Genomic DNA, 26,231 nt, shown 5'->3' with positions numbered 1-26,231 from the left:
AGCTACTTTCTCCTCTGATACCTCTATTTTCCCCTCTACTGGTAGGGATAATATGGCTGTAGTTCTCAACCATACAAGACAAGCTCATGGGACTGAGAGAGAGAAGATGCTTTGGTGCATAAATAGTTGGTATCACTGGAGTCTGCAGTCTAAACAAGGAGAGGAGAAGACTTGTTTTTCATCAGACCGAGGTTCTCCGAGTGCTTGAACAGGCTGTACCGAGAGGCTAATTTAGGCCCAATACCTGAATGCTCCCCAGGAACCGTTATCTTCAGATCAAATCCACCTCCCATTAAGGTTTTAAATAAGGGCTATGCCCTGGCCTGGGCTGTAGCTGTTTATTTTACCTCCAGGACAAGGTACTCTGTGTGAGCTACTGCATGGCTCGCACTGCTTTCGGGGTACCAGATGATGGTGAGAGATAAGCTTTTCTATTCACTGTATCTCAGGGCTCTGATCTTCTGCTTCCCCCACTTCCCCAGCCTTCACAGCCACTCTGCTCTCTGCAACAGCGCAGACCACAGTCCCCCCAACACAGGTAATCCACGGCATCCGGGGGCAAGAGTGGGCCAGTACAAGCCTTAATAGGTGAGCTCAGCTGAGCGGCTGTATATGCCATTCGCTGCAAGAAAGCTGCCAGAAAGCTCCAGCTCTGCAGTGAAGCCAGGCCAAGGGTGACCAGGTTGGTGACTCTGCAGGGTTATGGAGAGCATCAAGGAAGGAAACCCTGGCCTAGTGGACGGAAATCACAATTATTTTCTTGTCAGCTTGAAGCAGTTGCAAATATTTGTGATAGTTCAATAGCCTGAGCCATAGGTATGTTAAAAAATATAGAATAGTTTATTTACAGGGTGACCAATTTTCAGGCCTGGAAAGCAAAATGCTCATTTCAGTAGCACAGAGGGGCCAGATGGGATCCAGGAGGTGAGCAATGGGTCCTCTGGGAGGTTAGTTGTTTCAGGAGCCATAACCAGCTTGGAGGGCTGTGGCAGTGCAGGGCAGGGGGTGTACCCCAGGCTCTGTGCTGAATAGACACGTGGCAGTGTCCCGGCGCCACGGTGCGTGGAGGACAAAGCAGTGGCGCCGTGCAAATCTGCCCGCCTGCTCCTCCCCGGCTCTGCTGGGAGCGAGCAGCACACCCGCTGCTTCTTGCCCTAAGCCAAGGGGAAGGGGACTTGATGGCTCCCACTCCTGTGTCACACCCCATGCAAACCTCCCCAGAAATGTGTACTTGATGGTTTCCTGTGAAATAATTGTTTTTTAAGGGATCTGGAAAAATCGGTGTCTGCTGGAGCCAACACAGTTCATCCTTAGTGAGCCTGGTAGACCTTGAGCTCTGAGGTCCTGGGATAGCTTTGGAAGTGGGTAAGAAGGAACTATAACACTGTCTGTACTGTCCTGTGCCGGGTCAGGCTGGAGATGTAAATCATGGATGTCTCTTTGGAGACACAGCTGAGTGCCCTTTGGAACTGCTTGAGAAATAAAACCAGTGTATAAGAGATTAAAACAAAAATTCACAGTCTTTCCAGGTCCCGTGCAGGAAGGGTGTGTGTTCAGGAGCAGAGAAGGAAACTCAGGGAAGAGTTGCTTTTGACTTGTCCTCTGTCTCTGGCCCGTTTTCTGTCTTGGTAGCAATACTGTAGTAGTAGGAGCGGATTATGGTTTCCACAGAAGAAAATCCTGGACGCTCTTCCCATCTGCAAGGGCAGAAAGTTACAAATAGATTCAACAGAAAGGACAAAAGTGGACTGATGCAACAAGAAGATACAAAGCACAGGAGAACCTGGGGAAGAACAGCAGCCTGTTTGTACCAGGGCTTAGGAGGGAAGCTGAAACTTTTCTGGGATGAAGAGGGGCAAAGACACAGGGCTGGTACAGGCAAATGGAGGGACACGGTAAAGAAGACAGAGAAATAGGTGCATCATTCATCATGGACTGGGGAATGAGACCAAGGCAGGAGACACCATTTGCTTTGTGTTGCCACCATCCAGACAACGTGTGCGGTTCTGATGGACCTGTCGCCCAGGAAAGGGTTGAGACAGTAAAAGCCTTACCTGTAGGTCCAGCATTGCTGCATGAGGGCGTACATCTCTGCCGGGCAGTCCGTGGGGCAGTCCATGCGCTTCCCTTGCTCTATGAAGCTGATGACCTCTGGGCCTTTCATTTTCTAGGATAGGATCAAGCGGTAAAATGCTTTAATGTTTTTTCGAGCTGGCAACAGGATTAGAAGAGACAGATTAGAGCTGGGCTTTGGATCCATGCACCACGCATCCCATACAGTCACTGTTTTCAACATCGGCACCCGGGGTCTCCCGCTGTGGCCAGCCCAGCCTGCAGCCCCCATCCCAGAGCAGTGGCTGAGCAACTCATTTTTCAGCTCTGCAAGTGAGCAGAAGGATCAAAGAGACGATCTGCTTTGATTCAAACCCAGATTAATTCGTTTTGGTTTCTCTTTCTTCTCCCTTAAACGAACACAAAGCTGCAGGATCCAAACAATCTAATTTGTGCCTTTTGTAAAGTGGAAGTGAGCCCGCCTCCTTTTCCCCTCTGTTCAACAGTGGGAAGAGCACCCACTCGAGGAAATAGAAATTGTATTCTCAGTGTGTGTCCGCCTGTTACAGGAGATAGGAGACTGTGCTCCTAGAGCAGGAGACTAGACTGTGGCATCCATCTGTGATGGACCCAGCTCTGCCTCACCTTGTACGGTTTCTGCCCGTAGCTGAAGGCCTCCCACATGGTCACGCCGTAGCTCCATACATCACTCTTGCTGGAGAACTTGTGATAGAGGATGCACTCGGGGGCATACCATTTCAAGGGCCACTTCCCCGCTGTCCTGGCCTGTAGCAAAGCAAAGAGGAATATTTCCACTGAGACACAGATTGCTCTGAGCTAAACTGGAATTCTGCTTTGCTAAATGTTTGTGTCATATTCAATCCCACGCTGATGGGAAAAAAAACCTTTGCCCTGGTCTGGGAGCTCAAGGCCCTGAGCCCTAAGCCCTGAGCCCCAAGCCCTGGCCCAAGCCCAGGCCCTGCTGTCATGCTGGCCCTGCTCAGCCATCCCTGGGTGCAGAACACTGTTCTGTGGTGCCACCCCCCTCCCACAGCCCAGCCTTGGGGCTTGGTGTGGTCATGCACTGGTGCACACTGCTGGGAAGATGAGCCCTGGCTCGCTCTTCATCACCTTCTTTCCCCTGCTCTCTGCTCTGGCTCCTCTCCTGGCTCCTCTCTCCTGTCATCCCACTGCACCGCATCCCCCTCGCTGCCTCTGCATCCATCTGAATTTTCTCCTTGCCACGCGGAGCTTTGCAAAGCGCCTTTTAATGTCACAGCAGTGAGACCAGCCAGAGCGTGATGTGGTCATGGAGCAGGGCTCCTGGGAAGAGTCCAGACGCCCTGATTCGGGGGTCTCAGCTCCTCAGTTAGGCAGACTCCTGATAGCTATCTGGATCCTTCACTGTGCTTACACATACCTTGTAGTAGCTGTCATCAGCTCCAAGAGCCTTGGAGAGTCCAAAGTCACTGATCTTGGCATAATGCTGGTTGACCAACAGGACATTTCTGGCTGCCAGGTCCCTGTGGACAAAGTTTTTTTCCTCCAAGTACTTCATCCCCATGGATACTTGGTGCATGAGCTCCACAATATTGCTGACTGTAATCTCGTCTCTGGGGAAGATGAAGGACAATGCAGTAATAAAGAACTTGCTATTAGTCTGTACACCATGGTCCCCTCCAAGTTTTCTAGCTCCAAGGGAGAATAAACATGGACATCTCTGCTCCAGAAGCATCAGTCCTTATTATATCACATGAAAAGACATCTCTTTCTGTTGTTATCACCTTCCCTCCACCCACAAAGCCAGGCTCCCCTGGCAGCAGAGAGTTTGATGACAACTGCAGAAATCAGCCAGCCATGTTTTATTCAGTACTCACTTCTTGGAAGCCAAGAATTTGTTGAGGGGCCCTCCAGAAGCCATCTCCATCACGAGCATCAGGGACTCGGCCTCACAGACCCCAATCATGCGGACTATGTAGGGGTTGTCCAGCTGATGCATGATCTGGGCTTCCTTCATCATTTCGTCCTTCACTGTTCTCTCGTTGTTGCTCTTCAGCACCTTTATGGCCACATCAATCTGCTTCCTGCACAGGGTGCAAGAGGAGCACACATAGGATGAATGAAACAGCAGCTGGACTCATGTATCACAGTCAGGAATGCAAACCAATCCTCACATGATACTGGTTGGTCTCTAAACCGCACTCTCAGAAGCCTGTTTTGGTGGAGCCCTTTGCAACACTGGTATCCCAGGCCTGCTAGAAGGCCAAAGAGAAAAGGATCACCTCACGCTTATAAGCATAGGCCAGTATTTGCCATCTGTAGATCTGAAGGCACATCACCCCGCACACTGAGATCTGCAACATCATTGCCATTTTCCAAGGGGGAAACTCAGGCACAAAGTGCGGAAGGGCCATCTTTGTAGACTCATAGACAGCCAGCAACAGAGGCAAGGATCGCACATGTCCTCAGTCTCACTCCTTCACCCTGACATGGACAGAGATGACCTCAGAAGCATGGAGTTGCTCTTCTGAGCCTTCAGAAGTGGCAGTCCTATGCCCAGGAGTGTGCAGTGCAGATTACACTCAGGACAATGAGGCTGTCACTGAAAGTCTGTGGAAAGTCATCACTGACCTTCCAGAGTATCTCTTATACCTCCACCCCATTATCACTTTAGGGTCCATCTAGCTAGAAACAGCACAGCTGGGGACACCTCTGAGCTCAGCCTGGAGCACCCCCCTCCTGTTTCCTCAGCATCCTTCAGGGCGACACTCACTTTCTCATTTTGTAGACTCCTTTCTTGACGCAGCCAAAGTTTCCTGCCCCCAGTTCCATTTCGTCAATCATCAGGTGGTCCCTCTTCAGGAAAAGCTTCTTATCCTTCAGTTCCTCAGGGTCACTGTATGGACTCTCGTAGACACTGGTGTCCATGGGCAGCAGGCGCGACTTTCCTGCACCTTCCCGAGAGATAGAGGTTTTTATAGCTGTAAACAACATATCCTTCGCCATCCCTCTTTCCCTCACTGGTTGGGAAGGTTTTCTCTAGACTCTTGGGCAATTCTCCTTCAAGCAGCAGCATTCAAGCCTCCCTCCTGGGCATATCCCTCCTTTTCACAACCCATGGCCTCTCCTAGTTACAGCTGCTGAAGGAGCCAGGATGGGGAGAGGCGTCTGAGCATTCCCGCTCCATATTATCCGACCCTGCAGGACCTGGGCATGTGCATGACTTCACCCCACTGAAACGTAACTGAATACACCGAGATGTAGTAGGCAGGATGGAAGATGGGGAATAGGACAGGGCTTGATGTACTGGGTACGATGGGGAATGGCACGGGGTTTGATTTACTGGGTGCCAGGTGTGGGCAAACAGTTTTGCGAGATTCTTGTCTCCGGGCCCTGAAATGAGTGGGATGCTCCTGGGTAAGGGGCTTTGTAGCACAGCTCTTTGACCAGAAAGTGATACAGATGTGACAGGGAACTCCCATGGTTCCTGTGGCATCCCCAGGTCCTGTCTCCTCTTGTTAGGAGGAGAGGGCTTTCAAAGATGCTCACCTACAGGCTCTGGTGTGTATCCATCTGCATTGAGAGGCCCAAGGTTTCTCTGGAAAAGAAACAGGGATGAAGTGGATAATGCACCAGGGGAAACTGCTTCAGTTTGAGATGGGAGAGGAGAGGGACGGCGAGACTCTGCAGCCCACAGAGCCCCGCTGGTGACTCCCTCTAAAATGCCCTGAGCTGGGCACAAGAGACTGGCATGGTATGGAGCCAACCTTTCCCTTCCAGTCCCGGCTGGCAGGTACCCTGACTGCAGCCGCACAGCAGGGATCAGACCCTCGGGGGATTCACTGCCGTGGAGCCCAAATGCAGGATCGCCCTCCAGTAACCCAGCCCGTGGGCTGTGCAGGGTGGGGTGCTGAGGGCTCAGGGTTTACCCAAGCAGTGAGGGGCACGCACACAGGGCTGCATTTTGTTCTCTGTCCCCTCTGCTTTCCCCATCCCAAAGAGACAAGTCTCCTGCAGCAGGAGGGGTCATCCCAGCCAAGTCTCTGCAGCTTGTTTTGAGGCAGGGAGGGAAGGGAAGCCAGGAGGCAGCTCAGCTTGTGGCTGGCACACCTACCTGCCCGAAGGGTGGCCCCCAGGAGCACACACCACCACTGTATACAGCCACTGGCCCAAAAGCAGACAGCGACAAAGCGGTACAGCACACATTTGTCCAGCACAGCTTTGAACACCAGTGCTGCTCGCAGTAGAGTCACTGCGACATGGAAGCCCACCACAGATTGTGACAGCTCTCTGAGATGGGCGAACGCTCAGGCCTTTATTTCGCCTCCGCTGGGCTCTGGGATGGGCTGCCGGTATAGCCCAAACTGGCTGGTTTCAACACTGCTCGGCACTCGGGGCGGTGACTGAGCACAGACGTACCCCGGGGCCAGGGACACAGAGGGAGCACAAAGACATGGCTGGTGGCCAGCGGCCAGCAGCAAGGCTGAGCGTTCCCAGAATCCGACCGCATCTTCCTCGCTCCTGCCTGGCATGAGGGCAGGGGGGAGAGGGCTCCCTGAGGACAGGCCCACATGTTGCAAGGAGCACAGTATGAATGGAAACCATTTTCAGCTCTAATGGTAGCTGTGCCCAGCTATTTCTTGTCCCCATCCAAGCTGGAAAGGGGAAGACTTTGCAGCTGGGCTTAATATATTCCGTTTGAATTATTGCCTTTTAGAGAAGAACAGAGTTTGATCAGCAAGCTTGAAATGCAATAACATTAAACCACTGAGGTACCAATAAAACAGACCATCCTCGGAACTTACACTCACGGAGGGGTGGGTTGGTGGAACCGGTGCTGCAGACGCTGTGAATCAGGAGAGAGAAGGTGTTATTAAGAATCTGCCTATGCCCCAAGCGGGATCAGAGCATCCTTGAAGAACTGTGTGGATGCCTGGGTCTGACCCCAGACTCACCCGCCAAAGGCTGGTTTCCACAGCCTTAGCCAAAAAAGGTGTGGCAACATGCCTGGATGTGGGCGTTGTTCCCGGAGCAGCCCTTGGGAGGTGCACACCCACTGAGAACCCTACAGTTTCCATCAGTCCTAGAGCAGGGACAGGCTGAGCTGTACCCCAGAGTCCCCTGCCCGGGAGAGCGGGGATCCCATGGGCAGGCTCTGAAGTGACATTTTTGATACTTGGGCCAGGACAAAGTGACCCGTGGTTTTGAGCGTTCAGCTCAAGGGACCCACCAGGAGCCAGTCTTGCAGGACGTGTTGTTTCCTGCTGCCTAAAAAGCAGGTAATTTTTCAGAAGCCATCTGTTTGGCACTAGAAGTTCCCTAATCCATTTGGAGCACTGATTCCCCCATCTGCTCCCATCTTTGGGACACCCTAGGCCAGGCCTGGAGAGCGGCCTTTTTCAGCAGACAACATGGCATGAGACTTGCCCAGTTTGCCAGAGGAGCAGAGACATCATCGTTCCCTCACCACCAGGGTCTGAGCAAGGTTGGACACGGTAAAGGAATCTTGGGCTGGTGCTGCTCAAACTGGCCCCACTGGGTGGTAAAGTGAGGCCAGGGATGGCACTGGGAGACGTCGGCTCACCTGGCATGTTGGGGTTGGGGCAGGTTTCCCTCAGGTAGAAAATCAGCCCATCCGGTTTGAGTTTTAGGTACTCCACCAACTGGGAAAGGAATTGGAAGAAAAAGCGACTGTTGAGAGGAGAAAATAATCCTTTTTTTTTTGTTGGTTTTTTTTTTGCAGGCAACTTGTGTGGCTTATGGTAATGATTTCTCTAAGATTTATGGCAGACGGGGACTTGACCATTTCTTTCTCTCCTCTCCTATCCATGCACTCAGGGATCTCCTAGAGCATGTGCTTGCATACCTGGATATCTGCCAGAGCTGGGAAGAACTTGGGAAGTCAGATAAGGACCGAAGAAAGACTAAAGGAAAATCTCCAGTAGGAGAGCTGGGTAGGGCATTTTCGGTGTAATGTTATTGTTGTCCCAGCCAGAAAGGGTTTTTAAGTCGTGTTGTGTTCGATAAAGCGTGAGAGAAACGTTTTGCTTCCCCAGAGGAATCCTGGGCTTAGCCCTGTGAATCCCAGGCAGTTTTTCACTGCAGCAACCCCTGGTTCAAGCACAGTGGGGACTTGACTCTGGCTGGAGACGACCAGCCCAGCCCCTGGCCACCAGACTGCAGGGGAGACCAGGCTTTCTCCTCTCCTCCAGTCTGGCTCGTATTTCGTCTGCAATTGGGAGTCTGGCGTGGTTCTGTTTCCATAAAAATGCCCCAAAGCCTTTGTTTTCAATCAAATTCAGAGTGAAAACAGTTCTGGGAATTTGAAAAATTCAGGAAAACAGAGTTACTGTCCCCCAGACAGCCCTTCCCAGGAGGAAGCACTGCTATCCGTCCCCTGGAGCAGGCCCGAGGTGTGTGCCACAGGGCAGAGCCGGGCTCCGGGGGGAACATGCGACTCCCCAGCAGTGCCAAGAGCTGCCAGGCCATGTGTCACATTCCCTAAAAACCCTGCCCCAGCCTCAGGAGGACTGCCGGGACCTTACAGCCCTCTCCACTTCCCAAAGCCCCTGACTCTCAGGGGTGATAGGATGTGTCTCCCAGCAGTTGGATCTTCAGTCATGTAAAGATTTTGGCAACTGGCTCAAGACTTTTGGCCTCCCTTACTCTTTGCACAGAAGTCAGTCACTTGGAAAATGAAGTGGCAATCTGCACGCAACAGTTTTGCCACTCCAGGAGCAGCGTGGGGGACACATGGGAGGGAGGGACAGCCTGGGACGAGCAATCTCATCGGGGCTTGCTGCAGGAAGAGGTCCGAGGTGTGCGCTGTGGCTGCATGTGTGATGTCTGCTGATGGGGTGCAAGTGTAATTAATATAACCATCTCAATTACCCTGGCTTAAAGCTAGAAATTAAAAGCGCTAATCCTCTTGTTTCCTTGGAGAGGCACCACACTGGTGTAAGGCATGAAGGCAAAGGTAGAGGCACCACTATTTCAGAGCTGCAGCGATATCCCAGACTTAGCTCTGTTTCTCTAGGAGTGCACAGAAATGAATGCAATGAGCGGACAGACAGCCAGACCCAGGGAATGTAAGGGTTTTCTGGAAGGGTTACAAAGACCCATGTGCAGTCTTAAAGCCTTTGAAGCTCCACATGGCCTTTCCTGTCCCTCAAGGCATGGGCAGCTCTTACAAGGGAAAGTGCCTTCGCTTTGTTAGGACACTGGTGGTCAGCACCCCACGGTACCGTACCTGCCAGAGCGTGTCGAACTTGGTCCCCTCGGGGATGGAGTACTTGCCGGACTTGTCCTGATCTATCCGATAGTGATACACTGTTTTGCCGTAGACGAGGGAGAGGGCGTAGGTACCATTCTCCTTCCTTTCTCTCAGCCTGGTAGGAAGGAGAACAATTAAAAGCAGCTCTAGGTTTTGACCTGCAAATTATCATGGCTGCAGCGGTGGTGGGTCGCTGGGTGGGCACTTGGTCAGGTGTCCCTGCACCCCACTGTTGGAAACGCCACCTTCCTGACACCCCTCTGCCGAGGCTGAGGAGGGACCCTTTACCTTCAGTCTCTTGCCCCTCTCCTCCACCCTCTCCAGCTAATTCTCTCTTTCCCTAACTCATACAGGAGATAATTAAATGGAGGCCTGTCTCCCCTGGGCAGAGATGAAGAGCAAATGCTTTCTCATGTATTTTATTGGCCATACGTTGTCTACGTGTCAGTGTTAAATGTCTTCACCCATTGAACCCTATATCTCATATGATCTGGTGCATTAACAAGCATACTTCCTAGAGATATCTGAACAGGAGAAACAAAAAAAGCTCAAGATTGGCTCTTCATGGAAGTCAGACACTTTGGACAGTAACAGTTTTGAGGTGTCAGATCCTGTCTTTGAAAGATCTGTAACTGCAGTCTGACCATATTCAGCTAAACCTGCTCTCAGGAACTCCCACACGAAACATGTAACTACAGGGTCGTGGAGGTGGGGAAATGGTGAAAAGCCCGGGGATCACAGCATCTGCCAGGGTTTTGCATACTCACAGGAATTTCCCATCAGGTTGTGCCCCTGAGTAGAGCCTCCGTTCAGCTTCATCCCGGGCGATGCTGCCATGGTACCAGGGCATCCTCTCGTGGGCCGTGGTGGCAATGAGCTTCTCCACCTGCGGAGCCTGGCTTATGATGGCCTGTTCCAGTGCATCACCCTGGAAAAGAATGAGAAATGAGACCTCCTGCCACTCTGCTGCATTGCCGCGTGGCTTCTGCACAGTTGATTTTGCACCCTTTTGGGCAGAAGACACAGGAAACTTGGAAGGCCTCAAAATTGAAGTGCCTGTGGCCTTAATCATGCCTTTAGCAATAGTGGGTTGAATTCTGTGCTGCTGCAAAGCAGAATTCCATGCTTATTTAAATTGGTCCCAACCCTCGAATCCAGCTGAAGTCCATTGACTTGCTGGTGAGGGAAGAGAGAAGGCATCATATTTGTATGGGGGATCTCGACATCAGTCTCGCAGGGCCTCACATTCCTGGGACAGCAGGATTTCTTTCTGGTCCCTCTGCCTTCCTGGCTGCTCGCTGTCCCCAGGCACTACAACCCGTAGAGCAGTGTAGTCTGGGAACCATGTGGGAGACCCTCAATTAATTTTACTGGCCCCACAGGTTTTATAACCAACTGTAGTTTTTCGCTTGCCAGTAGGTGGCAATGTCCTTTGTGTTATCGACCCGTGTCCGCAGATCAGCTTCATGGAGAAACCCTACGGATACCTCATTCTGACAAGCACCACTGGCCTAAAATAGGCCAAATTTAGAGATCTTTCGTAGAAAGGCTCCGTAAGGAGAATGCCTGAGCCACCTTTCTGCGAGGACTTGGAAGTGTCTGAGCAGACACTCTTGAGGTGACAGCAGGCAGAAGGAAATTAATTACGTGGCTGCCAGTGTGACCATTTACAGAGTTTGGCCTTATACATATAATACATATATTCCAGTCTGCAATAAAATGCAGGAACCTGTCTGTAGCTATTTCTAAATTTAAATAACAGACAGACCTGATCCACTAACCGATACCTCTGTCTCATAGGCAAAACCTCCGCTGACTTCAAAGAGTGAGGAAAACCTGAGCAAGAATTTAAGCCTGGTTTCATTACATCTTCAGCACGATGTCATGGAGACAGACATCTCACGTGGAGCGCGATGGCCTGACTGCAGCAAGTGTCCCATGTGCTGCAGGGGGGAAATGGTACATGGGGAAGTGCTCACAAAGCGGGCAGAGAGCTACAACGCCCTGCAGAGCAGATGCAGCACGAGCTGTTCAGAGGAAGGGTATGAAGGCTTGAGAAGATGTTTAGACCTGTTTCGGAAGAAGAAACTGGAAAAGTGAGAGATTTAAGACTGCTCTTAGTGCCAGCAGCTTCCAAGGACAAGGACCTTGCTTTACCGTGCTGTAGGAGGGGGACAACAACGACAGAGGAGGTCAGGGCAGCAAGTGGCAGCAAGCCGCTGGGGAGCACTCCTTGCACAGTCCCACACATCTTTGGCAATGGCCCGTACCTCTAGTTTCCACGTCTGCCGGACATATTCGCGCACCATATTGTCCCTCATGCTGTCGAAGACGCCGGGCTGGGGCTCCACACCACTGGGGCGGTTGCAGGGCTTGCGGAGGGTGCAGCAGAGCCCGTCGGCATCCTTGGAGTAAAACTCGCAGAGCTCCTCCGGCCCACAGTGTGCTTTGCCCCCCGCAATGGCGTAGGTACCGTTCATCTGGCGCTCGATGGCGTAATGGTAAAACTGCAGGTTGCAGACCATGGAGAGGACGTACCCCCCCAGGCTGCGCAGGCATTGCCGCAGCAGGAACAGGCCATCCGACATGCCCGCCAGCTTCAGGTACTCCTCCGCTTCTGACCTGGCAATGCTGCCGTAGTAAAAGGGCAGGTGAGCAGCAGCATCTGGCATCTCTGCACGCTTACAGGGACTGCTTGGGTCGGCTCACGCGCTGCTGGTGCTCGATCTGGAAGAAAGAAACAAAATTCTTCACTGACACATAATTTTGCAAAAATGTTAACTGGAATTCAGGCTGGTCTGCCTAGAAGTTCTTCAGCCCTCAGCTGACTATCTGTAGGGTCGCTTCAAACAGCACATGGAGAGTAGCAGTGGGTGCATTCATATCCCCAGCCAGAGAATCCCACGGTGATTCCTCTGTCCCGCCCTGAATGCAGATAGAAAGTGTAAGTAAAAATCCATCTGATCTTGATTTAAAAATTTCAAGCAATACAGAATGCACCCAATCCTAGAGCGAATTGTTCCAATGGTTAATTACGTTCACTATTAAAAATGTGCTTCTTACATCCATACCAAAGTTTTTAGCTTTCACTTCCTACCATTTTCTCTCCAGCCCTGTTCACAATAAAAGGAAATTCTTTTGCCTCTCTGAATAAATTTGTTTTTCCATGTGGGTCTATAAGGTCAAAATCTTAAATGGAATAAGATTAAAACATGAGATGGAAATTAAGTGTCTAAAAAACATTTAAATACACAATGGCACCAAACACAGCAAAAGAAGATAAAGATAAACCCAAGTGCTTCTGGGCAGACATTAACCATCAGTTGGCAGAACAAGAAGAAACCTTCCTCTAATTGTCTCTTGAAAAATTTATGGTTTTTTTCCCACAATACCTGACTCTGGCTGGTTTCTGAATTTGGCCGATACTCCGATCCTGTTTGGCAGTTCCTATTTCTACATGGCGCACATGCCCCAGAGAAGGCCGGAGCTCAGACGTGGCCAGCCATCACCACGAAGTGAGTTTAATCCCACTGTCTCTGTCGAGCTGCAACGTGCGAGAGTTACTGAATCCCCCTGCTCAGAACAGCCTAAAACCAGAAACGAACCTACCGTCGTGCTGCTGCAGCACCAGCTTGCGGTGGGTATCCAACGAGAAATGGCACTTCCTTAACTGAGTCACTGCAGAACCCGTTCTGCCAAAGAGCTATCGGTCTTGTATCGAATCATCTAAAATCCCACCCACAACCAGAAGCCAGTTTTCGGTGATTAATGGAAATGCTATCATATTCGAAGGGTCTTATTTGTTCCCTGGAGCCTGATCTGTGATTTTGTCATTGCGCAGATGCTGAGCCCAAAAAAGATCAGAGTGTTTGTCTCCATCCGCATTTCCCGCAAATGCGTCACTCACGTTCTGAATCAAGAAAACAGAGTGAGAGAGTTGGGGTTGTTCAGTCTGGAGAAAAGAAGCCTCCAAGGAGACCTTATAGTGGCCCACCAGTATCTTAAGGGGGCCTACAAGAAAGCTGGGGAGGGACTTTTTAGGATGTCGGGTAATGGTAGGACTAGAGGGGATGGATTAAAACTAGAGATGGGTCGGTTCAGCCTGGACGTTAGGAAGAAGTTCTTCACCATGAGGGTGGTGAGACACTGGAACAGGTTGCCCAGAGAGGTGGTGGAGGCCCCATCCCTGGAAGTTTTTAAGGCCAGGCTGGACGGGGCTCTGAGCAACCTGATCTAGTGGGAGGTGTCCCTGCCCATGGCAGGGGGGTTGGAACTAGATGGTCTTTAAGGTCCCTTCCAACCCTAACAAGTCTATGATCCAATGAAACACCAGCTCTTTGGCTGGCACACTGGGTATTTGCCCTGATTCTTCCCAACGTAACTCTCATTTCTGAGCATGATGGGAGAAGTCATTGCCCGATGAGTTGGGCCCACTGCGCTATTCCAGAAGTGGCCTCTGCTGGCAGGCAGTGGCTGGGGCTGTGCCTGGGTTGGTGGTCGGCCCTGCTCTGTCTCACCCAGCTTGCCACAGCCCACTCAGCAGCAGAACGACAGGGCGGCCTCCTGCCAGCCTCGGGAATGCTGGAGCTGGGAAGGGATTGGCTGGATATGTGCTTTGTATGGGCAGGAACGGGAGAGGGGTCAGGAGGAGACCACTCAGCAGAAACCATTCTGCTGTGTGCACCCTGCTCTGCTCAGCCTGCGGCAGCTCTCCACAGGGAGCTGGATTTATGGCAACCAGACCTTTCTCTATCTGTTCATTTGCTGTCTTCATTAAGCCCAGAATTAACCCCCTGATGAGAACAGGAAGGGAGAGCAGGCTCCGCCGAGGCAGGAAACCACAACAGGAAGCCATCAGTGGCGTTTGCAGCTTGGGTGCGGGACCAGCGTAAACCGTATCAGGCGCAGCACAAACAAGCCAGAGTTGTGAAGCCCCTTTCATCAAATGAAGCAAAGTGGGGTCTTGGCAGACTTGCCAGCCTGGGACACAGAAGGCAAATGAAAACACCCCGTAGATCAAACCCTAACTGGAGGCAGTGCTTGGGACCAAAGCAAACCTCCTAACCCTTTGATGCTTCCAGGCATCGAGGCGTCCCAGACACCGGACAGGAGAATCCCCCAGGTTCAGCTCCTGGGACGAGACAACTGCCAGGTCTTCCCGAGCTCAGCCTGGTCCCAGGGGAGGGCAGGTCCCAGGAAAGTGGGTTGAAGGATGTGAGGAGCAAGGATTGCAGCTCTTGGTTTTAGCTGCAGAGTCAAGCTCATGAGTCACGTTCACGAGTCAAGGAAGAGGAAGTGCTGAGTGGGCAGTGGAAGGTCAATGGCTTTCTTCATGTGCTACTAATTTCCACCAGCTACCTGGGATAAACAGCGATTAGGTACAAGGACGCTGCACCCAAACATATTGATTCCCTTTTCTGGAAAGTCCAGGATCAGAACATCACACGTTTGACAATTGCTCAGGCAGGTGAAAATGAGACGGCAGAAGCCATTGATCACCAGTGAGCTCACAGGAAGTTTCCAGCTGCCTACACAGGTGGTTCTGTTACAAACAGACTGGTTTTCCTCTCCAAGCACAGGGCTGCGAGTCAAGAAAGCCTCAGGGAGACGTGAGAGTGAACCCAGGGATCAGAGGTTGGTTCAGGCTACACCACCCATTTCATACAAGCCTTGCTGACGCAAATGAACCCTATTAGAAAATTACCCTTAACAGAAAAATCTTCTAAGTCCCCAGCTGTGAAGGAAAGTCACCCTCTGAAGTCTGAGAGCAGATTTGCACAGGATGATTTATAGCCCCTCTAAAGCTTTTTCTTTAAAAAAGTTTGTCCTACCATCCTGGCTCTTTCCATCGCCCGTACACCAGCCCAGGGTCTTCTGGGCAGAGCTCAGCTCCTCTTCCAAACTACAGCTCTGGTCCTTAGCGCTGCCTCTGGGTGGACCTGAGCAGCCCTGACACAACCTCAACAGACCTGCACTAACCTCACACAACTTTGGTTTCTTGCGCTGTAAAATGCAGATGAAAATGAGAACCAATTTCATGGGTTGCTTTTAGGAAAATAACAAACTAGTGCCTGGAAGAAGCTGTGCAAGGGACCCTCCACCGCTATTAAAGTCAAGTAACAGGACCTGATTTTTCCAGCATCTGCTTTGTCTCTGTCCCTTGGGCTGCAGTGACCCAGATGCTGGGTTCCTCTTGGCTTTGGGGGCTACCCCCAGGTTAGAAACAGCACTGAGGGAGAAGTGGGTAAAACCAGGGCTCCTGTGATGATGGCCGTGTTTGCAAGTTGGCGTTATGACGTGAAAATGCACTGAAAAAACCAACACCCACGTAAAAAGGAGTCGGATCTGTGCACCATGACACACAGGAAAGCCAGGCAGGAAGCTATTGAGATGTCAGTCAATCAGATCTATATATAGCTGGCCACTTGCTTTTACTTAGATCAGACAAGAAACATCAGGAACTGGTTTGTTTTTATAATTTCTCAGAACAGCAGAACCACTTTGTGTGAAGCCGGAGCCAGTCCCCGAGAGCAGTGGGGGTGCACTGATGAAACCGGAGGAGGCACTGGCAAAGTTTAGCATCCTGTTAGGACCATATTTTTCTGTATCATTGTCCTGGCAGCAATAACCCCTTCTAACACAGCCCTGGCTGGCTGGGCTGTCCCTTTAAGGTGGCTGGGTCAGCCTGGGGCAGAGGAGGGACCTGCCCCGGGAGAGCCGGAGGATGGGAACGGTGTGATGAGGAACCAGCCTGGAGGGGTATAAAGAGGCACTCGGGGGGGCGGGGGGGGAGGTTGTGTGCTTTGGAGGTGGTGGCAAGAGCTGCTGCTGAGGTTTGTGTTGGCAATGTGGGGAGGGGTGTTTTTAACAATTCTCTTCAAGCTGTTTAATTGGGGGAGAGGTAGCTGAAAGTAAGATCCGGCGGGGTAAACGTGCCTGTGGCGCTGCTGAAAGGTGATGCCGGCCTGTCTGATGGGGCTGGGGTCTCCGAGCTCCTCTGTGGGTCACTTCTGCTGCCCTGCAGGGCTGGGGGTGTCGGGGGGGGGGGGGGGGTGTTCAGCTGTGACACAGGCAGTGGGTGGGTTACCGGTGCGCAGGGTGGGTTACTGGGGTGCAGGGAGGGTTGCTGATGTGCAGCCCAGCCTCGAGGGCTCGCTAGCCCTGCAGGCAGGAGCCCTGGGTGGGTGAAGGCAGCTGGGGGGGTGCGGGGCATCCCTTCTGTCCTGAGCTCCTAATTGGCCTGTGCTGCCTCCTTGGCCTCTTTGACCACCTCATGGGAAGGAAAGATGCTTCTCATGGTGCAGTTAATGCAAGGATAAATGTGCTTTCTTAGGGTGCTGTTTACACCCCCTTCTTTGCAGTGCTTTAGGAGAGCACTGAGGAAGGGTTTGTACCCAGGATTATCTGAACCCTGCTGTTTACTGAGCTCCGCAGAAGCGGCTGCAGGAGCCCTGCTGGTGCCCATGGAGGGGCAGTTGGCTGGAGGAGCGGGGCTGAGCCTCATGAGCAGAAGGTGTAGGCAGGATTCAGAGGCGGGAGCAGGGTGTGAGGTGCAGAGAGGATGGCAGAAAGCAGAGGGAGTCTCAAGCAGTGGCAGCTTCCCTCTACCTGCAGAGGTGATGAGCACATACAGGGACCTTCCAGCTTCCCTGGGGCTGCAGAGAAGCAGCTATCCCCCATCCCTTTCCCTGGATTCCCTTCTGTTGTTCCGGATTTGATCTGAGAACTAGATGTACAGCAGAGAGTCTGGTTGAAAATGTGAATGGCTGAAAAATGTCTACAGCATACAAGTTCCCTTTCCAAGTCATTCTTCCCAGGAGTAGCTGGCACAATGCAAGAGGATGAACTGAAGAGCCGATTCCTGGAGCTCAGGCCCATGTTTTTTTAAATCTTAAATAATAAAAGACTTGAAATTACTTTGATTCAACATGAAATGCTTCTTAGTTTAAAGAAAAACCTGAAAAACTTAACTTTGGATTGGCCTGAATTCTTCCTGATTAATGTTTAATTCTTATTTATGCACTCCATGGCAGCTCTTCCCAAGATTTCCTCATGAGCACTTACATTCCTGGCTATAACTGCTTTCCTAACCTCCCTGCTGACTACTCATTAAAACCTCAGCTACCCAACCATTTATTAACACTTGAATTATGCGTGAGTGGGAGTTTATGAAAGTGTGAGCCTATTTCTGTTTGTACTCATAAACAGTGTGCCTTCTGCTTGCTTGTGAAGATAATCATCTCTTCTGCTTCTCGGTGAGTATTACTGACTCAATCCTGCCTGAAATGATTGTGTTTACAGAAACTCGACAGGAAAACCTGCCTGATTTCCACTAAGGACCTTGTCTGCTCTTGCCATCCTTGAAGCAAGCAGGTAAGTCCAAACTGCCCTTCCACAGCCCACGGATCCCAGGCCAGGTGCTGAAATGTTTCATGTACCTTCTGCTCCTTTGCAGTAGAACACGGGAGCCATTTGGCCCCAGGGACAGTCCCCAGTCCTTTTTGGAAGGAAAAATGTTCAATTCCACAGCAACCCTTGCAAGGCCCACAGTGGGACCTAGTGCTCCTGTGATGCACTCGGTGTGAAAGCTCCCAACAGTGACGGGACCGTGCCAGACACCGGCTTTGAGAAAAGCTGAGTTCATGGAGTTCACTCCCCCTCTTCCCCTTTCTAAATCCCTGGCCAGAGACCTAGTGCCAGCCCATCACAGTATTACTGCAGATGAAAAATAAATGGAGGGGATGGTTCTGCTCAAATGCCTGTGGTCTTGGTCTCACGGTGCATGTATGGTAGAAGCAGCCAGTGCTGACCCCGTGGCAGGGGTAATGGGTGACTGGTTTTCTGTGCCTCCTTCCACCCAGGATCTGAGCTAGGCAGGCTGCCTCGGGTCCCCTCATTTATTCCCACGAGCCAGTGCCCTTGCTTACGGTTAGTATTTAAGGGGTCAATGCATGAGCACGCTGCTCACAGCCCGTCCTGCAGAGCCACCCTGGCACTTGTATCTGTGCCCAGAGGCTCAGAAGCTGCCATGTGTCACCTCTGCCCCTGTCTTGCAGCTCTCAGATCATTCCTTCTTGCTGTTCTGTTTCGACTTGGCCACTCTGAACCTGCCTGAGTAGATGAGGGTGCTCATCCTTCTCCAAAAGGGAGAAACGGTGCAACAGAGCATGGAAAATTGATGACATGCTTGTTTGGTGTAGTCAGATGGCAATAAAGGCCTGAGCTCATTCATATCCTGCTGGGGACTTGTTTTCCTTCTGTGGTTATTTGTCAAATGCTAATGAGCGGAAGCAATTTACTCCTCTAGCTTTGAGAGCAGGAGACACGGAGGGGGCTGGGGAGGGAGAAGGCCACCTGCATGGGGGCCTGGTGGGTAGAACTATCTGCCTTTTTTATTCAAGCTGCTGTTTTAACGGCTGGGATTGCCTTGTTCCCAGAAAGCAGTTTTCTGGTGTTACCCTGCTTCCTCTGAGTTTTTCCACTGACGGTTGTGAGCCTGCAATGCCGCTGCCTCAGGGGTAGCATGAGGCAGGGCCCAGTGCCTCCCCGCAGGAGATATTTCTGCAGTGCCGTAGCAGGGGAGTCAAGCAGGCGGAGCGCAGGCCCCTGAGCCAAAGCACGGTGAGAATATTGCAGTAGGACGTACCAGTGGGTCTCTGAAACATGCAGATGGTGCATTACTACTCCTGCATTAACACAGAGTAATTGTTCATGCATACAACGTGTTTCCTATTTACACGTGGTCGTGCCTGTGGTCTATCACATGCTCTTTCTCGCAGAGTGCACCTGTCTCTTACTAAAACCTCGTTGGCTGGTTGTACACTGCTTGAGGAGCGTGGATGGAAAAACACATCAACCATGCGGCTCTCGGTACGCTCGCCGACACCCATGGAGTGCAGCACAGAGCAACGCAAGCGCTTGCTCTTTGTCTACTGTGCCCTGGGTGATCACTGGCCATAGAGCTGACGAGTTCTGCCACTAATTATAGGAGTTTGGGCTAAGTACTTGGCTCTTTCCTAAGGAAAAGGGGTATTGGTTCTTTATCTAGTGCTTCTCTTCTGTGAAAAGGTCCCTGAGCAAGTGTTTAGCCTAGATAGGATCCTGGCAGACCCTGATAAATCAGAATGTAAAGAACCGCATTTTTCCTAAACTGCTGCAATGAGGGGCACAGAAAACTTAACTGAACGTGGTTCCTTGTTTAAACTCAAGCTGGCGTTAATATTTCAGGAACATCCAGAGCTGTAGACAGGCCCAAGTACCCTGACCCCTGCGTCCTGCACAGAGGAGAGCTTTGCCGTAGGCTTCACTGTCCGGGTTAGTGCAGGAACAGAAACCTGAGTTTTGGTGCCACACGCAGCTGCCCTTGCTACTGGTTTGTAGTAGTATCTTCTCACAAGCCAAACGTCCCTGGTGAGCAGCTTCGCTCTCGGGGCAGCTGAGGAATAGGTGGGGCGCTGGGGTCCGTCAGCGGGGTGACGCACTGTCGTGTGATGGGGTAAAGCAAAGTCACTGTGTTGTCCTAAGGCAGCTTGTGCTCATCTGTCGCATGTGGATTTAGTTTGGAAAGCTGTGAAAACACCCTGCTGATCCTTTGTAGAGCCACTGAAAACACTCCTGGCTCCAGACCAATCGATCCTGAACAGCTTTTAATTAGGGCCCAACGTAGGTAGTTAAACACAGTACAGGCAGTTTCCTGCCTGGTATCCCCAAGTGCTCTTGTGGTCTGATAACTCAGCTATGGGTCATCCTCTCTAAACAACTGATGTCAAGGTGTTTGTCCTGGGGATGAGTGAGCACGGAGCTTCTCCCTGCTACCAAGGTGGAGCTGGTGTTGACAACTCGCCAGAGAGAAGAGTCGGTACTCCAGCAGGATCCTCTGGGGTTTGGGTCTACCAGATAGTTTTATGGAAAGAGTGACATAAAACTACAGTAACTTATGCATAAGTTGGAGGAGAAGGGCTCTGGTTTTTTGCTTGCTTCTACCTGGTCTCCCTGCATTCCCTTGTGAAGGGCTTTTGCTGAAATAACAACTTAGCACACAACATCGTGGGGCTAGAGGTTGAATCCCGCCGGTACAGAGTATTTGGGGAGTGGCAAACTGGAGAAGGATTCAATGGGATATTTATGTGAGGGATTGGTGGTGACCCCACAGCTTGAGTCTGTTCTTTGGCGCTACCGCGAACAGCGCGGCCCTCAGCAGGGTGCAGGGAGGGTGACACCGTGGGCTTTGAGCCGCAACGGTGCAAGAGCACTGGCTGTGATGCGTCTTACTGGAAATAAGTTTCACAGAATCACAGAATGGTTGGGGCTGGAAGGCACCTTAAAGGTCATCTAGTTCCGACCCCCCTGCCATGGGCATGGACACATTCCACCAGACCAGGCTGCTCAAAGTCCTGTCCGACCTGGCCTCGAACGCCTCCAGTTTATCATGTCCTGCACTGCCTTGGGTCCTTCTGATGGTGCTGAGCAGGTCCCTTCTCTGGAAGGACTGAAACCTGCTGAGCAGGTCCAATGCTGCTCCAAACAATGTGCCCTTCTCGCGTCTGCCCCCCTCCCTGCTCCGGGTGATGAAGTCGCTGACAAATCTATTTCCAACCACAAAATGGCAGTGTTTTTGTTACATAAACATCTGCATTTATGCTTCGCCTTTGCCATTTAAAAATAAATGTAATAGCTGAGCTTAAAGTTTAGCAGCATTTATTTTTTGCAATGCCTAGAGGCTCCCTGGAAGATCACAGCCACCCTCTGCACTGCACGGGAGTGCTCAGTCTTTGACCTGAAAAGACGGGGGGAGGAAGAGAGAGAGGCAAATTGGGGACGGGAGGACTGTTGTGCGCGCAGTTGCAATCAGGTCAGGTATAGAGCTCTGAAGTGTGGTTCCTTGGCTCCCGGTGCACAGGGCTCTGCGGTCCTGATGGGGCACTGACTTTTTGTACTGTACTTGGTAGGGTGCTGGCACCCTCCCTACCGGGGAGGGCGAGGGGGACAAGCTGTCTGGAGGTGACACTGGGGGGCTCACCCCCCTGCTGGCCAACCTTCAGTTAAGAGTTCCTCTTAAATGCTTCATGGGAATTAAAACCTGATTCAGCTAAAATGCTTTGCACCTGAGGTGCAGCCTAGTGCTGAGCTGCTCGTCAGGTTTCAGTCCTTTTAATCATTCTGCCTTAATTTAGCCTTGAGAGGACACAGTTACTGTGTCTCCATCAGCAACATCTCCCTGCTGAGCACAGGCTCTCCTCTGCTTTGGTCATTGCGCCGTTTCATGCGGAAGATATGGTTCAGACCTCGATTGCTCCATTCAAAGCTACCGGGTGGCTTCTCCTCTGCCTACTTCACAACATGTATTTTTAAGGTATTCTCACTCTGGACAATATCTCTATGCAGATGTGGCGCTTCATGATTTTTTTTTCTGGTTTATAGTCTTCCTCAGAAGCCATCCCTGAGCTCTGCAAGTCCCTCTTGGAGAGGAGGATGGGGACAGGGAAGGAGGCAGTGGCCATTCAAGCCAGTGCTGAGCTATATTGTCCTGGTGCTGCACCAGTGCCACGTGTTGGTCACCTGAGCTTCGGCCTGGACAAAGGCTTCCATGTGCCCTGAGCTGCCCCAAAACTCTACACAGCCACCGGACAGGGGCTTCTGCTTGGGCAGAATGTTACACCTCATCTATACGGAGCCAGCATCACTGCGGTGGCTCTCTGAACATCTCTGAAGCAGATGTTAGAGATGGTTCATCCTCAGCTTCCCATGCAGTTACCCCCAATATGGGAGATGGTGGCTTTTGTGCTCCGCAGTGCTGGCCCAGGAGTGCCTGACACAGGGAGACAACCTTCTCTAGCACTGCTAGAGGGGATTTCGGCAGGCAGAGTGTAAATATCCAACTCAGAAGTTGGCTGAGACACCAAAGCAATTTCTTCGTGCTTGCAGTAAGTGCCATGGGCTCTAATGGTCATGAGTCACAGGGTTTCTCAATCTCACATTAAAAGCCCAGGCGAAGGGGGCTAGCAGCAGATCCAAGCATGACAAAACGAATGTGCTGGGCATCTGGTGTTTGCCACCGGCGCTGCAGCCATAGCGCTGGCTTTTATGAATTTACCCTGTAAGTAGACAGGGTAAAAGCTGCTGCCAGGTGGGGAAGAGGCGGGCAGAGCGCTGGGTGCACTCATTGCTCCTCAGGCCTACAAAGATGAGTTTTGTTTACATGGAACAGACCAAAACAGTTCCTGAAGTTTTAAAAAATAAAAAAAAAAAATACCACCCATGTGTTTCATTACCAGTGGTGAACGTGATCCCCGCACCTTGGTGCTATTGAGATTACTTATTTCAGTAGGTGATTTGATACTAAAAAGCGTTGGCAACATTGCAAGTTCAGGAGAGAGCAATGAAAGGGCCTGACTGGAGTGATTAATGAGTGCAGCTCTTAGGGATGGAGAGCGCACATTAATTTTGAGCAAGAGGGGGGAAAAACTGAGAGCAAGGTAGAAGTATCTAAAGAGCACGATCGTCTTTCAGAGAGGAAAAGCTGGTTTGGATGTGTCGATAAGATGATATGGGGATAAAGGAGAAGATGTTAATCAGCGGAAAGTAAGTCTGGTTATCACGAAACGTTTCCTAACGAGAAGGTTCATCAGGATGTGGAACAGGGGGAATAGTGGAAGTCCCATTGCTGGTCACTTAACAGTGGATCAGAAAATGTACTGTAGGGAACAATCCTCTACAGGCAGAAAGAAACTGGGATGAGCGAATAGGACTTTCCCATATCTAATTTCTGCAATTCTGAGTTCCATTAGGGAAATAATACTTTCAGTTTCTTTCTCTGGCCAATGTAATTTCCAGTTCAGCCAATGTTCCGTGGAAAACTGAAAAACATTGAATGCAGAAGCATTTTGCTTCCGCTGTTGGCATTTTTTGGTGGTCTTTTGCTCAACATCAGTGTCTGAAAAGAGAATGGAGTCCTCGACTTGCTTGCAGACTAGGGTTCCATGCCCAGCAGTAAATATTCTCCGGCACGTTTTAATAATGTGGCTCAGCCATCAGCTAAGTGATGCCTAAGGTGAAAAAATAGCTCATTCTCCATGGTCTGCCAAGTTCTTAGCTTTTGTCCTTTCTATGTCGTCAACAGGAGGTTGCATTAATCAGTGTCTACCCGTGCTCAGTCTGTCCTTACATGGTCAAAACGCACGTTCTCCCTTCACTTTTCCACCAAGCAGAACTAACTTTGAACTAACCTTGCAGCTGAATATCCTGTTGCAAGCACCCATCCTCTTTTCCCTCTTGGATGCAAGACACTACAGCGAGCGGCGGAGGGTTAACGCTGTCTTGCAGAAAACCTTCTGGTCGCTTCACCCTCCTGCAGCCTCCCCTTGTCGTCTGGGTGTGGGGGATGCCAATAACCCATCAAAACAAATTCTCCAAGGAGAACGTCGTGGTCCAAGGAACGGGGCTTTGTGCTGCGGAGCCCTCTCGGCTGCTGGAGCGCATCCAGCCGTGGTGGGCCAGGCTGGATGTTCCCGGGCGCTGCGAGCAGAATTGTTGTTGTTCTCGCAGCCCGCTTCATAGCGGGTGTGTCTCGGCACCAACAATTAGTTGCAAATAAGCTTTTCTTCGGCGGTCTCAGCAGAGACCGAGTGGAAATCCTTCCAGGTCCTGGGGAAGCCAGGGCACTGGCAGCTGTGCAGGGCATGTCCTGCCCCGCGTGGGCCCAGCTGAGTTCCCAGAAGTGCCCGGTGCTGTTTAACCCTGCCCTTGTAACGTGATTTCGGAGAGAAGCAGCCAGCCCTGAACGCCGCTGAAGGTTTTGCCTGTGCCTCTGGCACCTATCGCCACATTTTGCTGTGGCTGTAGGGCTTTTCGCTAGACTATTGTCTGGTCCCGCATCAAAATTGTGTTCCTTGGGCAGTGTTTGCTGGCTCCTTTCCCAGCTCAGCGGCAGCCCTGCAGTCTGTGCTGTTGTACCCGTCTGCGCAGTTTGACTCTGGCAGGACCCTCGCCGATACCCCTCTATCTTTTTTTTTTTTTTTTTTTTTTTTTTTTTTTAATCACTTGATGTGATAACGGCTGCAGGACCTCGAACATCTCATTTTGGATTTTGGGAGGATGCTTCTCCCCCTGGCTTGTAGAAATGTGCATAGTCTCACGCTCTTGCCCAGGGCTGTATTAAATTAATAAAATCAGGCTCGAGTTGTCATATAATAGTTATGCTGGGAACTCCTACCTCTGCCGCCTTAGCTCTGCGCATGAAAGATTATAATCTCCTCTGATAAGAAATGAGGGGCAAACCATAGGTGTAAATCTTCACAAGTAATCTCCAGGACCTGCACAAACATCTGACGGGGAAAAGGGTTATGATTTTCACTCAAAAGAAAATAAAAAAAAAAAATAAAAAATCTTACTAACTTTCCACCTGCCCTGCCGATCTCAACAACTTTTGAGATTCCTGTGATCTGCTCCGGAGCCACACACTGGGAGTTTTCTGATGAGCTGGAGAAGAGGCATGTAGGAGCAGGACAGCAGATGGGCAAAGAAAAACTGAATAATCTGTTCTTCACTAGGCCTAACCTATCATAACTGTGTTACTTAATAGACTTCTGCTGAGGGATTATTTAGAAGCTTTTCAGAAGGGCAAATAAGACGTTTTTTTTAAAAGATTTTAAGGGTTTAAAATACTCAGCTGGCTTCAGTCTCCTGTTCTTTTTGGCCAAAATGAGAGAGAACCTGGTCAAAATGCAGTTGTGCGCAGCACCTCAGATGCAGAAGGACCTTCTCTGAGATTTGAGCTTGGGATTTGAGTCAGTGACCGAGAGATGATGGGTCTGGTGGCTTTTCCAGTGTTGTCTCTGTCGTCTGCTTTTCTGTCCAGTTAATTGTTGCCTTGCAACGACAGCTCTAGGTGCTTGCGGAGGGTCACTTTTTTTGGTCAGCTCATAAAATAAGGTTTAAGACGATGTTATTCACTAATATTGTCCGGGTGCGTGCGTCCTTCCAGTTAGCGGATATCATAACCCCAGAAACGGCAGCTCGGTTGTTTTGCTGCTCGGTCGTTTCTGCTTTGCAGTTTCACGGCTCATCCCGGCACCGCCCGGCTCAGGACCCTTCCAGCAGCCCCGGGAAGAACCAGCGCGTCCCATCGGCTCCGTCCCGCTGCAGCGCTGGTGGAGCTCTGAGCAACCTTGCCAAGGCTCGTGGCGGATGAACTGCAAGGCTCAATGTTCTGCTTTGGGCTTTTAACTCTCGCGACAGAGGATTTTGTCTGTATGTTTCCAGGAAGGCTTTAAAATTGCTCGTCTGCTTTGTAACCTTGCTGGGCTTCAGCGCTCTCAGGTGGAAAACCCGACAGGTACCGAGTGATTCCCCTAAAACCTAGGACCTTTCTCTAACCCTTCCCAGACTTTACCCCAGGTTTTGCCCAGGGTAAGGAGAACTTTGGGCCTTGAAAACGTGCCAGTGCTGAATGTGCTCTGCGTCCGTGTGCTACCTTTCAATTCTATATTTCTAGGCAGCTGAGGGTGACGTTGATGATCCCTCTCTTGCAGATGAGGAAGTTCAGGGAGGCAGAAGAGCTCATGCCGTTGTAATGCCGTGTGCTGGAGTCCTCCTAACTAACACGCTTGATTTGCCTATCACGCTAAGCGCATTGCATCTCTGGATGATCTGTGATGGGTCTTGGAAAAATAGTCAGTTTGTCATCTTCATGCATGCTTTATTATGGCTAACGAGGCTCAGAACTGAAGTTTTTTGTGCTGTTTTAAAATCCCGTGGGATTTGTGGAAAAATACAGCATTATCTGAAGCCTCTTACCCCATTTACTGTGCCAGACCCCTAAATCTCTTTGAGTTATTAACTCCCTGCAACAATTGTGTGTTGTCTCGTTCCCCTCAGGGGCACACGGGGGATGAAATGATTGCTTTCT

At 50.9% G+C, this 26,231-nt stretch overlaps 2 protein-coding genes across 4 annotated transcripts in view; one reads left to right on the top strand and one right to left on the bottom strand.

Annotated features, from left to right (window-relative positions):
• Positions 1 to 336: 336 nt before the first annotated feature.
• The window catches only part of LOC128900535 (tyrosine-protein kinase ZAP-70), a 29,904-nt gene continuing 4,009 nt past the window's right edge, over positions 337 to 26,231 (bottom strand). Inside the window, exons 2-13 of the mRNA XM_054181794.1 lie at positions 11,596 to 12,052; positions 10,093 to 10,253; positions 9,302 to 9,440; positions 7,637 to 7,715; positions 6,858 to 6,898; positions 5,602 to 5,650; positions 4,826 to 5,006; positions 3,930 to 4,136; positions 3,473 to 3,665; positions 2,698 to 2,838; positions 2,055 to 2,167; positions 337 to 1,697 (exon numbers count right to left, since the gene is read on the bottom strand). Of these exons, the coding sequence (XP_054037769.1) occupies positions 1,574 to 1,697; positions 2,055 to 2,167; positions 2,698 to 2,838; positions 3,473 to 3,665; positions 3,930 to 4,136; positions 4,826 to 5,006; positions 5,602 to 5,650; positions 6,858 to 6,898; positions 7,637 to 7,715; positions 9,302 to 9,440; positions 10,093 to 10,253; positions 11,596 to 11,997 (1,830 nt within the window). The 5' untranslated portion in view covers positions 11,998 to 12,052 and the 3' untranslated portion in view covers positions 337 to 1,573. The remainder of the gene's footprint in view (positions 1,698 to 2,054; positions 2,168 to 2,697; positions 2,839 to 3,472; positions 3,666 to 3,929; positions 4,137 to 4,825; positions 5,007 to 5,601; positions 5,651 to 6,857; positions 6,899 to 7,636; positions 7,716 to 9,301; positions 9,441 to 10,092; positions 10,254 to 11,595; positions 12,053 to 26,231) is intronic.
• Positions 16,026 to 26,231, top strand: part of ADAMTS10 (ADAM metallopeptidase with thrombospondin type 1 motif 10) — a 79,521-nt gene continuing 69,315 nt past the window's right edge. Inside the window, exons 1-2 of one of the 3 annotated variants that reach the window (XM_054181767.1) lie at positions 16,026 to 16,084; positions 17,627 to 17,698. The gene's annotated coding sequence lies outside the window, so the exon portion shown is untranslated. Of the gene's footprint in view, positions 16,085 to 17,416; positions 17,699 to 26,231 lie in introns of those variants that run through there. The other 2 variants (XM_054181770.1, XM_054181769.1) reach the window with 2 other exon arrangements.

Source organism: Rissa tridactyla, chromosome 22, assembly GCF_028500815.1.
Source record: "Rissa tridactyla isolate bRisTri1 chromosome 22, bRisTri1.patW.cur.20221130, whole genome shotgun sequence".
Lineage (NCBI taxonomy): Eukaryota > Metazoa > Chordata > Aves > Charadriiformes > Laridae > Rissa > Rissa tridactyla.
The sequence above is the reverse complement of the archived record's forward strand: the minus strand, read 5'-3'. Positions and strand labels throughout refer to the sequence as shown.